The 15,839-nt window shown below is 33.9% G+C and overlaps 1 protein-coding gene across 2 annotated transcripts; it reads left to right on the top strand.

The window, feature by feature from the left end:
• The first annotated feature begins 1,067 nt into the window (after nucleotides 1–1,067).
• Nucleotides 1,068–12,272, top strand: LOC114283981 (putative disease resistance protein At1g50180). Of its 2 annotated transcripts, XM_082879117.1 has the most exons (4): nucleotides 1,068–1,404; nucleotides 4,252–5,290; nucleotides 9,374–11,181; nucleotides 11,955–12,130. In XM_082879117.1, exons 2-3 carry the CDS (start codon nucleotides 4,291–4,293, stop codon nucleotides 11,176–11,178), a joined length of 2,805 nt encoding a protein of 934 aa, XP_082735243.1. In that variant the 5' UTR covers nucleotides 1,068–1,404; nucleotides 4,252–4,290; the 3' UTR covers nucleotides 11,179–11,181; nucleotides 11,955–12,130. The 2 variants fall into 2 exon arrangements, with proteins under 2 accessions (XP_082735243.1, XP_082735242.1); XM_082879116.1 differs by having other exon boundaries at nucleotides 9,374–12,272.
• Nucleotides 12,273–15,839: the final 3,567 nt, after the last annotated feature.

Genomic DNA, 15,839 nt, shown 5'->3' with positions numbered 1-15,839 from the left:
GTAAAATATTTAGAGTGTCACATCATATCCGTCACTTTGTCACATTTGAAAAAAATACATTAAGGAATTTTTTAATTTTTTTGGAGTATTACATTATATCCGCCACGTTTGAGTGTCACATTAATATCTGTCACAATGAAGTGTTACATCATACCCGCTACATTAATAAAAAGGCATAATCGTTCACCAAAATACTACCAAAATTGAAAATATGACCGCACTGAAAGAAACTCTTCGTTAATAGCACTTAACAGACTAATGAAAAAAATTTGAGACTAATTGGAATACTTATTTGTGAGATGAGACTTATTGATAAATATTCTAAAATTATTTCAAATATTCAAAAAGTAAAATGTATGGTATAAATCTAAAAATTAATGTGATGTAAGCCGGAATATTAATTTTTAATTTAAAAGTTAAAAGTCATTTAAAAAGTAAAAAAAGTCGATAAATTATATTATAAAAATATCAAAAGTTTATTTTTTCCTTACTTTTTATATATTTTTTTTATAAAAAAATCAAAAATATTATTTCACACATAGTAATTCTATTTATCTTATATTTTAACAAAAGTAATTTAAAAAACTACTAAAATTACTTTTTTTTCAAACGAGACGTAAATAAAGTCAGCAAAACCTCTTTTTTAAATAAAAGGTGGTGCTGTCGCCAAATCAGACCATTGGAATTTGAGAACAAAGTTGATTATTGAAAGGGCAAGTTGGAGGTTATGTAAGGGATTTCAAATGGTTTATTAAATTTTTTATATGAATGTAAAATTTACATATGTTTAAGTTTGTGTGAATTTTAAATTTAGTAGAAGAAAAATGTTTGAGAGTCATAATTTTTGTGGCTTAAATGGCTTGAAATTGTCAAAACGATGTCGTTTTGACAATTTCAAAATTGTTTTGTACTCAAAACGAAATCGTTTTGACAATTTCGAACTATTTAAATCACAAAAATTATGACCCTAAACCATACGGTTAGTAGAAAATTTAATAAATCATTTGCAATGATAACATTTCCCCGCAAGTTGATTATTAAAAATTTATAATGACGAAAGAAAGCGCGTAGACGGGCTGGGTTCCGGTGTGGTTTGGTGGTGTCCCAACCCCCCGTGTGTACCGTTGACCTCGTATTATCCCATTTTCATTCATCGAACCCAAAATCAGTAGTTTATGTTTGTGTGAATGGGGTTTGCGAATTTGTTAAAAAGCAGCATTGTAACACTAGAACATTAGCAGGCTTGGTGTATCTCGCACTCTCCGTGCTCTCTTTGCAAAATCAAGAAAGTTTTGGTGTCAAAATATATATACAAGGCTACTCTTACTCTTACAAGTTTCAGAAGATAACTTTACAAGGCCGACGATGAAAATCTTAAACATGAATCCTTCATCAGGCGCGCAGGTATTCATCGTCAACCCAATTCACACAAACATAAACTACTCATTTTGGGTTTGATCAAATTTGTTAAAAGTTTGATTTGATACGTGATTCTTTAATAATTTTTCATCAATTTTTAGCTAAAATTTTGAATCAAATGCTCCAATTCTCACTTCAAAATTTTAAATTTATCTCCTAAATTTTCTTTCATAAACTGTTTTTGTCTTGATTTAATAATAAATTTGATACAAATTTAATAAATAAAAAAATTTGGTAAAGAATTATGAATGGAATTAGGGATACTTTGGAAGTTGGCTAAAAACAAGTTTTTCGCTTTTTAATTATTACTTTTTATATTTTTTACTTACAAAAAGATAGAGAAACCAAAAAAAAAAATTTAAAAATCAACTTTTAACCACGATGGTAAAGATGTAGATGAGTTGATGCAAGGTACTAGGGGTGAGCAGCGGATATACCGATCCGCCAAAATCGATCGAACCGAACCGATCCGCCGCATTTTGGACGGATGCGTGATGATGAGCGGACGGTTGCGGATTGATTTTCTCCAATCCGCCAATTTGGCGGACGGATGGCGGATTTGAGATTTTTTGGCCGCAACCGAACCGCCAAACCGCCAAATCGCGAGCACCTGTAGTAATTTATAAGACTTTGTATTTTTAATTTGTTTAAATATTATGTTTGTGTTTTCAATTGAAAAAGAGTTTAAATATTCTGTTGAAAAAAAGTTTTCAACTTGAATATATTTTTGAATTGAAAAAAATTAACATATTATTCATCTATATTTTTTAGTTTTTAAATCTAACTCTAAAAATAATAAATAAAAAATATGATATATGCTGGTTGGTTTTTGTTTTCAAAAACATATGTAGATGTAACAATATAGAGACATTCAATCTCTACTACTGCTCTGTTTATGGTTTTGGTGGTTTGAATTGTTATTATATTTTAAGAATCACAGATTGTAATACTTTATAGGGATGAATCATGCTGTAATTGTAATATGTGGATGAAGCATACAGTGATCATGATATTCTAAAGTTTCAAACTTTCTTTCTTTGGATAAGGCATACAATGATTGTAATACTTTTTTAAGTCATTGACTGTAATACTTTTTTTTTCTTTTTTTTTTAAGGAAGTGCACAAGTTGAATTATGTTGAAAATTTATAAAATTTTAAACCGCCAAACCGATTCGCATCCATCCGCCAAACCGCCAATCCGCTCAATCCACATCCGCCGGATTGGCGGACGGATGCGGATTGATTTTCTTCAATCCGCCAATCTGGCGGACGGATGGCGGATTGGAGGTTTCGTGGCCGCAACCGACCCGCGCCCACCCCTACACAAATCAAGGATGAGCTAAGAGTTCTCCAACCCATCATCTATATCTTCATATTTGAAGAAATTTTGCTTCAACTTATCCTCTAAAATCATCTCCATTTGAAAGGGAGATGAGCTGATCCTTCAAATATAGGAGTATGAGAAATAGAGAAGCACCTCCATAATACTATTCATTGTATTTTTTTTACTATAATGCAAATAACTTTTAATATGTAAATATATCATTAAAAAAAGTGAATCATATATTTAAAATAAGTATAATATTAAATATATTTAACAAAAATTTAAAAATTAATATTTATTAATGAACAAAAATTATTCATTTTTTTGATGAAAATATTTTGAAAGGAAATCTTTAAAGAAGAAAATGGTCATTGTGATGGGTGTTTGAGTGAACAGTAAATATTTTATATTCTTTTTTTGAATAAAAGATATATTTTTATCTTCTAATTGAAAGTGTTGATTTAGAAATGCTCTAAGCTAAGTCATATGTTAGACTTTTAGTGGAGAGTTAACAGAGTTATTAATAGTAAGGGATTGTTTGGAGTGTCTTAAATAAGTGTACTTTTTGTCTTTTTAGATTAAAAAGTTGAGGTTGAAAATATAAATATTTGGGTTAATTTTTTGAATTTTTATAAAAAAATGTGTATTAAAAAATTATATAAATTAATATGTAGGGAAAAATTAGTATTGAAAGTTATGCAGTCGTAATTATTAACTTTTGATAAATAGTAATAACTTTTTAACTTTTTTACTTTTTTTTAAAACTTCTCAAACTTGACCTAAGTTTTAATGAATGGACACATGTGAACTACCTAAGCAAAAGATCTCAACTCAAGTCCGCGTTGGCCCACTGAAGTTATCACCTACCCTAATTAAACCAAAGACTAAAATTTTTAATGAAGCATTATTTAAGGCCAAGTTTGGCATCTACTAAATAATACAAAAAGTTAAAAAGTCACTATCCTATTTAAGTCACATCATCTTATTTAAATCACATCACCTCTCTAATACATCACATCAAACCCAACCTAAACCCAACTCATATAAGCCAATAAGTCAAAAAGTGCACTTTTTTAGAATATTCCAAACCAAGAAGGTGCTTTTATTTGTTTATTACCAATTAAGTTTTATTTGTCGTGCCTGGTTTGAGATTATCATTTAATTGGCTTGTTGCATGTTGCAATCTAATTAGGATCTGCATTTTACATAATTTTGTTTTGTTTTGTTTTGTTTTTTTTTTTTTTTCTGTCATTATTCTCTTAGTGTTTCACTGCTTGTATTACATAATTCACCAATAAATTTTATTTTGTTGATAATTTTATTTTTTTTATTTGATACATGTGTGAACCTTGTTGGGGCCTTTAAGTATTGATGCTGGTTGCCATAGCTTCCTCTTTTATTGATGTATTTTTGTGTGCTGCTTGTACTCTACTTTGCAACAATAAATTTCTTTTTTATTGATGAAAAAAAAAAAAAAAGTTTTAATAGTGGGTGCTTGTATTGATCAGATAACTCATAAGCTCTTCATGAATTGAGGCCGAAGAAAAATGGCTGAGGCTGTTGTCTCTTTTGCGGTGGAAAGAATTGACGATTTGCTAATTCACAAAGCAAATTTATTATATGGAGTGCGTGGCCAAGTTCGAGGTATGTTGGCAGAGTTAAGGGCTATGAGGCCCTTTTTAAAAAATGCAGATGCAAGACAAGATGCACACGAGATCATTAGTAAATTGGTGGTGGAAATAAGAGAAGTTGCTTATAATGCAGAGGATGTGATCGAAACTTTTGTATTTAAATTTGAGCCGAGGGAAAGACGAGGCATCATACACATCCTCAAGAGAAGTGCTCGCATCTTCAGTGAAGGCATAACTTTGTACAAGATTAGGTCTCAGATTAAAACTATTCAAAGGCTTAGTGCAAATTTACCCTGCTTGGGTCTAGAAGCTTTGATGGAAATAGACAGTTCAACTTCTCGACACCCAGAGCAGACTTTTTCTCAAGTTGGTGACGAATATTTAGTTGGTATTGAGCGAGACACAGAGATATTAGCAGCGCAATTGGTGAGTGAAGAAGCCGAACACTGTAAGGTTGTTTCAATTTGTGGCATGGGTGGTATTGGGAAGACTACCCTTGCTAGGAAGGTTTACCAACACCCAGATGTTAGGCGCCGTTTTGATGCCTTCGCTTGGGCTTTCATATCTCAACAATGGAAGCTAAACGATGTTTTGCATAACGTCCTAATTCAACTCATTCCAGGGAAGAAGGATGCGATTGTGAATATGGAAAATGATCGGTTAGCCCGCAAACAACTTGATGAAGTCCAACAACAGAAAAAGTGTTTGGTTGTTCTTGATGACGTTTGGTCTTCGGAAGGATTTGATGAGTTGTCAAAAGTTTTTTCTGACGTAAATACGAAAATAATCCTTACTACTCGTAATAAAAAAGTAGCAGGGTCTCAAAGTTTTTTCATCTTCCAGCGAGTCCCGTTAACCACAGCAGAGAGCTGGGAGCTACTTATGAGAAAGGCTTTCCCCAAAACAGCGGCTGAAGGTTAGCTTATCCTGAAACTTCAGACATTTATCAACTAACTCTACAATTCATTACTACATTTGTACTATAATAAGCTATCCTACATTGCTTTTTAAGTAGAATAGAACCATCACCTTTTTATTAGATCTAAATTTTACTCTTATTGTGTCAATTTTAGAGTAATCAATGAATCCTACTTTGAATCATTTAAATGCTAGGTTGTTCTCCTCAAGTGACGCGTTGCGCCTGTCTCTGTGTGTTTCGAAAAGTGAGCAAGGGGTACCGCATCGACGCTTGGGTGCGGTGAAAAGTGGGCAAAGGTTTCCGCGTTTTTCTGGACGGGCGCGGGTAAAGTAGCTAGTCCAAGACTATAGTTTTAGGATAGCTACTTAGAATATAGGAACCTTAACTGGTAAGACGATGAAATTGGTAGATGTTATGATTAGGAGGAGAGTTAGTATAACTTGCGTACAAGAAACTAAGTGGACGGGTGAGAAAGCTAGGGGAATTGAGGATACCGATTTTAAACTGTATTATAGTGGTAAGGATAGACGCAGGAATGGGGTAGAAATCATAATTGCCAAAGCTCTTGTGCAGAATGTAGTGACGGTCATTAAGAGAGAGGATATGATTATGTTAGTTAAACTAGTTATTGGAGGGAATTTAGTGAACGCTATTAGTGCATACGCCTCTCAAGTAGGATTAGATGATCAGACTAAGAGGAATTTTTAGGAGCAAATGGATGAGATCTTACAGGAGATACCCGCAGGAGAGGTGGGGATTTTAATGGCTATATAGGCATATATAAACTAGGCTACGAAAGGGTGCATGGTGGATACGGTTTTAGTGACAGAAATGAGGCTGGAGAGAGTATCTTAGATTTTGCGTTGGCTTCTAACCTGGTGGTGGCCAATACTATGTGTATAAGAAGAGGGAGGAGCATATGATAACCTTTAAGAGTGGGTCAGTTAAGAGCCAAATAGATTACTTCTTAGTGAGAAAAGTGGACCACCTAAAATGCAATGATTGTAAGGTGATTCTTGGAGAGAGCCTGATCTCTCAAGATAGGATTTTGGTACTAGAGTTATGTTTTAGAGGGAAATACCAAGCTAGGAAGGATGGTGGGTGTCGTAAGACAAGATGGTGGGACTTAAAAGGGGATGAACTATAAATATTTAAGAATAGAATGGATAAGGAAGGTACTTGAGACTTAGAAGATGATGCTAACATTATGTGGAACTCGATGGCCAATTGTATGAGGAGAATCTCAAGGGAAGTGCTTGGAGAGTCGAAAGGAACGAGACCCAGCTCTAGGGAAACTTGGTGGTGGAGGGAAGAGGTTCAAGCGGTAGTCAAGGCAAAAAAAGAGTGCTTTAAAAAGTGGCAGAAGGATAGAACTGAGGAAAACCTTAAGAGCTATAGATTGGCTAATAAGAAGGTCAAGAAAGTAGTAAGAGATGCTAAGTTGAAAACTTATGATGACCTATACACTAGACTAGATAGTAAGGAGGGAGAGAAGAGGGTTTACAAACTTGCTAAGATACGGGAGAGGAAAACAACAGCTTTTAATCAAGTTAAGTGCATCAAGAGTGAGGATTCTAAGGTATTGGTGAAGGATGAATAGATTATGGAAAGATGAAAGAACTATTTTGAGAAACTATTAAATGAGAAACATGAAGGTACGGCAATAGAGGAAGAAATAGCCAGTAATACGATAAACTAAGACTATAGGTTCTATCACAAGATTAAGAACTTTGAAGTGGAGATTTCACTTAAGAAGATGAAATCAAATAAGGCTTTAGGGCCCGATGATATTCCTATTGAAGCTTGGAAGTGTTTGAGTAAAAATGGGGTTGCTTGGTTGACTAGGTTGTTTAGCAAAATTTTGTTGACTAGGAGCATGCCATATGAGTGGAGGAAGAATATTTTAGTGCCAATCTATAAGAATAAAGGAGATGTCCAGAATTGCAACAACTATAGAAGAATTAAGCTAATGTGTCATATAATGAAAGTGTGAGAGAGGGTGATGAAACGCTGATTGCGAGATATAACAAATGTGTCAGAGAATCAATTTGGGTTTATGCCTGACAGGTCAACAATGGAAGCGATCTATCTTTTGAGGAGAGTAATAGAAAAGTGTAGAGAAAAGAAAAGAGACATTCATATAATATTTATCGACCTTGAGAAAACATATGATAGAGTACCCCAGGATATAATATGGTGGGTGTTAGAGAAGAAATGGGTGAAAAAAGGTTACATTAATGTGATTAGGGACATGTATGAAGGGGTGGTGACCACTATTAAATCGCTTGCTGGAGAGACAAATGAATTTTCTATCATTTTAAGGTTACACCAAGGATCTACCTTAAGTCCTTATCTTTTTGCTTTAGTTATGGATGAGTTGACGAGAAATATTCAAGATGACGTGCCATGGTGTATGCTTTTTGCCAACGATATTGTGCAAGTGGATGAGACTAAAGAAGGAGTTAACACAAAGTTGGAGATTTGGAGAAAAACTCTTGAATCTAAAGGATTCCAGATAAGCAGAACTAAGACAGAGTGCATGGAGTGTAAATTTAGTAACAGAAACAATAAAAGTAGAGGAAAAGTGAAGATTGAGAACCAAGAACTGCCTAAGAGTGAACATTTTCGTTATTTAGGGTCGATTATCACAACAATGGGGGAGATTGATGCAGATGTGGCCCATAGTATTAATGCTTGATGGTGTAAGTGAAGAAGTGCGTTTGGGGTACTGTGCGATAAACAAATATCCACTAGACTAAAAGGTAAGTTCTATAGAATGGCTATTAGACTAGCGATGTTGTATGAGACAAAGTGTTGGGCAACCAAGAAACAACATGTAGATAAGATGAGTGTGGCTGAGATGGGGATACTAAGGTAGATGTGTGGTAAGACTAGACAAGACAGAATTAGGAATGAGTGTATTCGGAAATGGGTAGGAGTAGTACTGATAGAAGATAAGTTGAGAGAGAATCGATTGAGATGGTTTGGTCATATTCAACGGAGACCAACAGAAGCAGTAGTGAAGAGATGCGATACTATAACGATAGGTGGAAAGTGTTAGGGGACGGGGTAGGCCTAGATTAACGTTGGCTAGCATTATAAATAGAGATATTGATCTATTTAATTTAACTAACGAAATGGCCTTTGATAGGGCCGCGTAGAGAAGAAGTATTCATCTAGCCAACCCCATTTGATGGGACTTAAGGCTTGGTTTGGTTGGTTGGTTGGTTGGTTGGTTGTGTCAATTTTAGAGTAATGATATTCACTTTCTAGTTTTAGTCGTCTCTCACTTTCTTTTCTTTTGAGAGATTAAGGGTTTGTTTGGAAATTGACTTTTTAATAATGATTTTTGGCTTTTTACATAAAGACATAAAAATAAAAATAAAAAATAGAGAGAATGGTTTGACAACTTGTAGTTTCCTTTTAGTTTTTTTAGCTAAAATGTTTGGTCCCCAAACATAACCAAACAGTTTAAAAAATAGAGGGGGTAGGACTTAAAATGGAACATGAATTCCATTACTCATTTTATCTTCGGTAAAATGCATCAATCACAATTTTTATTTTTTTAATTCAATGGTTAAGACTTGGCCTAATAATTTTAAGGTTATGGGTTCAAGTCTTGGGGCCCACCACTTTGTACATTATGCCAAAGGTTAGGTGTGTACTCAATCTTTCCCTTTCCAAACACACATTAATGTGTACTAATTGAGCGTTATTTATTTTTAAAAAAATTTAGAACGAAACAAACTCTTTAATTTTATCAAAGATGTGGTAAATTCTTGAAAATAATGAATACACATCTATGTTGATAAATTTTATCTTTTACAATTGCTAAAAGTTTTCATCTATTTTAGATTTTTCAATTTGTCATTTAAATAAATATGTTATTAAGTTTTAACCCTCATTTCCGACAATCTCTGAGGAAAAGCAAAATCATAACTCTCATATGACAGGTCTTTGGTGGTGTAAAACATTTTGCAAACTCTTTAGATTGCATAAGCCAAACTACCACACTTCGTTAATCCAACTAACAATGGGGTCTTCTATGCATTTATAAATATGCACTTTGTTTCATTGCAGACTTCGAAGACTATCCAAGGATGGAGAGATTAGGAAGGCAAATGGTTCAAGAATGCGGCGGCTTGCCGCTATTCATTATAGAACTCGGAGGACGTCTGCGAACAAAGAAGACCTTGAATGAGTGGATGACAATTTATCGAAATTATCAAATGATTGGTGGATCTGATAATACTGCATTGGATGTGTTAGCTCTAAGTTACCTAGATTTATCATATAAGCTAAAGACATGTTTCCTTTATCTGGGCATTTATGCGAAGGATCATGACATAGAAGTAGACATACTATATCAATTGTGGATGGCTGAAGGCATCATATCCCGTGAGGACAGAGGAGAAGAAGAAACAATGATGGATGTTGCAGAACGTTATTTGGGTGAATTAGCAGAGAGGTCTTTGGTAACAGTGGAATTTAAGGAGAAGGTTGAGTATTCAACAATTACAGAAAGCAAAAGGTTTAAAAGTTGTCGACTTCATGGCCTCATGCTAGATTTATGTATGTATAAAATACAGGAGGAAAACTTTTTTAAAACCATTGATTATAGGGGCATAAATAATCAAGAAGTGCATCCATCTTTTTCATCCTTAGCAACATCAACTGATGGTAGAAATAGCAATAAAATACGCAGACTTGCTATCTATCTAGATGAGAATAGTGACCTTCCCCTCTTCAACTTCAAACAAGAAGAAATAGCTCGACCTATTCGGGCAATTTTATTCTTCATCTGTAGCTACATTAACTATCCATTTGGAGAACAATTGATCCATTTGTGCAAAAATTCCAAATGTCTCAGAGTGATACATTTCCATGGAAAAGAATCAGGTGACTTTACTGATGGAAAACCAAAAGAGTTACCAAAAGAAATAGGAAACCTAGTCTTTTTGCGGTATTTGGGTTTAAAAGATACTGGATTCACAAAGTTGCCATCATCAATAGGCAACCTGAAATACTTGCAAACCCTTGATTTACGGACCACAGATGAGATCAGTGTGCCGAATGTGCTATGGAAGATGGAAAGTTTGGTACATCTTTATCTTCCTTATTACCATCTATTTTCTACAGAAGGCAAACTAAGAGTGGATGGCTTGAGCAACCTGGAGACGCTAGAAAACTTTGCCCCTGATAAGGTTGATGTTAAAGGTCTCTTTGAATTAACCAACCTCCGAAGGCTAGGAGAAGTGCGCATACAAGGAAAACAAAAGAACTTGCCAGAGGTCGTCAACTACCTCCTTAATAGCAAGAAACTACAACACACTTCCGTTTATATGGATCAATGTGATTTTTGTTCAGATGAAGAACTACTCCTTCTGAGACAACTATTTAGTTGTAAATGCCTTGTTGGATTGACAATAATTGGGATTATAGATAAACTACCAGAATACAACAGCAATTGTTATCAAAGCCTTGCCAGTTTGACCCTGTCCGGTTCACAACTTAAGGGAGATCCAATGGCAACACTGGAGAAGATGCCTAACTTAAGGATTCTCATCTTAGTTGATGCATTTGCAGGAAAGGATAATTTGGTTTTCTCGGCCAATGGTTTTCGTCAGCTCGAGCGTCTGGGACTCCATTCTCTGGAAATTGGGGAATGGATGATGGGAGAAGGAGCCATGCCTACTCTTTCTTTTCTAAGCATTGGATCTTGCAATAATTTGAAGATGCTTCCAGATGGATTGAGATTCATCACTACCCTCCAGGAATTGGATATTACGGAGATGCCTGAAGCATTCAAAGACTGGCTTCGAATGGTTAACGACAAAGGAGAGGGTCTTCACAAATTTCATATCCCTTCAGTTCGTTTTTCTTAGGTAAATTATCCCCTTTTGGTTGAATTCAAGAAGAAACGGTAAGTATTTTAATATGCCACAATCTCATGACTATGATCTTCGATACTAATAAGCACACAAATTTTAATGCTTTTACATGGTATCTCTGGCTTGAATTACGTAATAAATTTGGGAACCAAAATTTATTATTATAAAACAATTCTTGCTGGAGTGAGATAGCCTGGTGGTGTTGGGATCTTGACTTGCCGCCCATCCCTCTGGGAAAATAGATAATTGGAATTAGAATTGGAAAGGAAACTTGCCCCTATTAAGGGATATTGAATAACTATAACACATCAGTATTCTCATGCTTTTATTCATCAGTAGTACTGTCATATTCCTATTCATTATGTTTCTTATATGTTTATATATGCTCAAATCAATTTCAGAAGAAAATTTGAAATGCGAGACATGGTTTGGCAGCTTAAGTTAAGTGAAAGTTCAAGTAGGATGAAATCAAGAATTCATTTTGCCACATTGCATATCAAAATGGTTAAAATCAATGCAGCTTCTGTATACTGATATGATTTGAATCCTTCTTCTTTTTTTCTTTTTTTCTTTTTTTATTTTTTGGTGAAAGTTTGACCGAAAATGAATATGATTAGGCTTAATCAAAATCCAAATCAGGAAATTTTGTTTACCAATTTTCTAATTTGTTGCAGGATGATTTTAGGGTCTTAGTGCCTTGTAATGAATAACGCTGCTTATCCTGCTTATTTTGTTGGTCTAATACTCATGTCTGTGGTTTAGCAGGAAGGTCTTAGAAGGGGCTTTGAAACTGTCCAGGCTTTGTGCATGTCGACATATGCTTGTAGATGGTTCACATGTCGACATAATTTGGTACAGCTAGTTTGGTCAGAGACTTATATGGACTGTAATTTGTTTGGTTCATTGGAAGACATTAAATATGTGATTTTTGCATGTTAAGTTTTCACTTTACTGTTACTAAAGACTTGGTTGGCTGTTCATACAGCTCATGTTCTAGCTAATAAGATCAGCTAGTTCTGGTATGTACTTGTTCAGTTTCATATATTTATATGTGAACTATTTTGTTTTTTCTTTTTCTTCAAGAAAAAGAAGCAGCCTTCAAAGTGCGACTCATTTTGAAAAAACTACAATGAGAAAAGAAAGAACCAGCATGAGTTCCAAAAAAAAAAAAAAAAAAAAAAAAAAATCTTTGTCAATGGATATTGCATAAGAAAATATGCAATTCAAACTATCTATATCAGAAAATATACAATTGACAGAGCATAGCCAAACACACTACTGTTTTATTAAATTGCCAACAATCCATATCATTAAATAACTAATTGCTAGCTAGTTATGTATTCCAGAGTATTTTTAACATTTATTCTCTTCTTCAACAAGTGAAGAAAGCAAAAAAACAACTATAAATGTTAAAATTTTTAATCAGCCTTTTCTGATAGCGGTCATGAGGGATGCGATTTCTTTGCTGTGCTTTTGGAAATAAACAACTATCTTATCTCTGGGAGGTTACTTGTCCTTGATCACTGGGTGGTTGAGAAAATTGTTCATCCAAGCAGTGGTGTTTGGGAATTGGATTTGGTCTACAATTTTCATGGACTCAACTACTTCCCAAACAGGAATTTGAAAGCCAAGGGTTTAAAAAAAAATGTCAATGGATATGAAGTAAAAAGCCATTTGTCGAAATTCTTTTTTCCAGGAATTTGAAAGTTTATTTTCATGTTTGAAGATACAAGTCAAAATGTAAATGAAGCTTCAAGTTTCAAATTATCTGCCATAGCTAGTCATAATTATCTGAAAATAAACTGATGAGGTTAGAATACACATTGTTGGTGGGGAATGGTATGTTTCTTGTAAAAGGATTATTGAGTTTTTATTTTTTTATTTTCTGTGAGTATAAAAAAATAACAAACCAAAAATGAATGTGACCTTAGAGCAAAGCAATAGTTCTTTATGAATGTGTACACAGTGCTAAGGCTGGCTGGGTTGGAAAGGGGAAAAAAGAGATTTCCAAATGACATCGTTTTTAGGTGTATGGGCAAATTCAATTTCAGAAAATCATGGGTTGGTAGTAAATTTCCTACGCTCCACCGCTAGCACAATTCTCAATCTTTTCCTATTGATTTGTAACATAGAATTGTTGTTCTCACTGAAGTAATTTCCCCTTCAATTTATGCATAATTCAAAATTAGTTTATCAACCTTGATTCCATCATCCAAGAAACAAATAAAAAAATATTTTTTTTATTATTATTTTTTATTTAAGTTCAAGTGTAAAATCTTGCCTCACACAAGTGACGAATGGAGTTTTGGCAAATAATTCTATTTTCACACATCAATTTCTGTTAGTTCACACACTCAATGAAATTTTTTCTTAATACAATTTTGTTCTAGAATCAAAATATCACAATAACCTTATATTCTTTCACCCAAATCCTAATTAAAACACCACAACCATCTTCTATTACCAACGCCACCTCTTTCCTCCACCATCCCCTTCCGTCACTTCTTTTCTCATCTACATGCCACCATTTTCCACCATGAACTATGCAGCCTCACAAGTCTCCTGTCACAAACCACTCACTTTTAAGATTAACTGTTGAGGTCTAAGATGCAAGGGGATGAGTTGGGAGTAACCATGGTAATAGTTGGGAGTAACCATGGTGATAGCACTGGATGGTTGAGAGTGGTGAAAATAGCGGCGAATGAGGGAATGGTGGGTGGGTGGGTGGAATCAAAATTAAGGCTTTGAAAATTGAAGATGATGTTATTGAAATAAAGAGATGTACATTGATTTTTTTTGTTTTTGTTTTTTGATGTGTGTATTGAAAAGGTGATCATTAAGTATGTGCATTGAGAAAACTTACTGCATGGAAATAGAATTATCCAATTTTGACTCATGAGTTTAATTTGGAAAAGCATTTGTTGACCATGTGTTTTTTATTAGAAAAATATTATTTACTAATATAATATAATTAATAAAATGATTAAGAGATTTACGATAAATAAAATATGAAAGTAAGTAAACCCACAAAGAGTAAGAAAGAGTTGGCCTATGATATTGAGAGGCGTATAGTCACTGCCTTAAAACCATCACGTGAAGGTACAAACGGAGTGCAACAGCTCCAAGATACAACCTAAGCGCTTACAGCCTTCCTCATCCAATATTTTTATCCATCAAGAGGATATGAATGATTCACAAATCATAGTTGCCCAGAAATACATAAAATAGATAAAGTACTCTCATGTTAAAACTCAATATCTCATATACATATGTTTTCTTGTGATTGTTATGTATCCTCTATCTTTAGAAAACATAGGAATATTTATATGTGAAAATCTTATAAGAATTAATACATAACATTTAATCATTACATAATTATAATAATAAAACTTAATAATATCTTTGTAACCGAAATATTTAAAACCAATATTAATGTTAATAACGGTTAAACAAATTAAATAGAAATAATTAATTTTATTTTTATTAAAATTCCAACATTTTTTCCCTCATTTTTTTCCCTCACTTATTGAATCTCTTTCATTTCTTCTTTGTTTAGTTTTTTCTTATTTAAATTTCTTTTTTCTAGCATTTATTTATTTCGTACAGAAAGAGTAATAGTGATGAATGACGGACCATTCTTGTGTCAGCTTTTTTTTCTTTTTTTTTTTCTTCTTATCAAATGCATGTCTTTGAATTAGATTTTCAAAAGACGGTGTGATCAAAACAAGTCAAGCATAATTGTGTCATTTTCCATCAATTATTCTTTAGTTATATAAATTAAGGGTGCTCGCAAATTGAGTTGGGTCAGTTGGCCTCTTATCCGCTATCCGTCCGAACTTAAGCGGATTGGCAAAAATCAATTCGCATTCGTCCACATAGTTAGCAGATGAGGATTGAGCGGGCTGTGCCAGTTGGATGGTGAATATGGATTGGTTTGGCGGCTTGGGTTTTACTGTTAATTGTTTACATTTTACACCCAAATTTTTTTATTGTTCATTTTTTATAATACAAATAAAGGCTTAGCTTTTATATTTCATAAATAGCAAATATAAGGTAATTTTTTTAACACACAAAGCATAATTTCATTTTCTTAGGAGTGTTAGTGGATTGGGTTGGATCGGGTGACCTCTCATCCGCCATCCATTCAAACTTAGACGGATTGAGAAAAATGCATCCGCATCCATCCACTTGGACCATTGAAACCATCCATTTTGTAGCTGTTTGATTTGGGCCATTGGATTTTAACGAATCAGATGGATGCTTACCCACCCTTAATATGAACAGAAAAAAATAATGTCAGTTTTTTCCCACAAAAATAATGTAATTTTTTTTCCGTTGCTGCGGCTATTGCAATGTTGAAACTTTATCCATGTGCTCTACATCAAGCAAGCAATGGGAAGCATCAAACGGTGGACCTTTGTTGTCCTTTCTTAGCCATTCCTGGGTTTTTCACCCCTTGTTCATGGTGGCAGCCTTTGGATTTAACATTTGAGGAAGGTAAAGGTAAAGGAAATAAAAAATGTGATAAAAATATAACATACATTTCATTGATTTTTCTTTTTTCATTTTTTTTTCTCTATAAATCCCTTTTGAAATGTTAATCTAAACATAACCTAAAAGGCAACAAGTTTGTGGCTATTCCCTAATGTGTATTG

The sequence above is a fragment of the Camellia sinensis genome, chromosome 7, assembly GCF_055761805.1.
Source record: "Camellia sinensis isolate YWXY chromosome 7, ASM5576180v1, whole genome shotgun sequence".
In the NCBI taxonomy this organism is placed as follows: Eukaryota; Viridiplantae; Streptophyta; class Magnoliopsida; order Ericales; family Theaceae; genus Camellia; species Camellia sinensis.
Note: the sequence above shows the minus strand (reverse complement) of the source record. Positions and strands in the feature narration are given on the sequence as shown.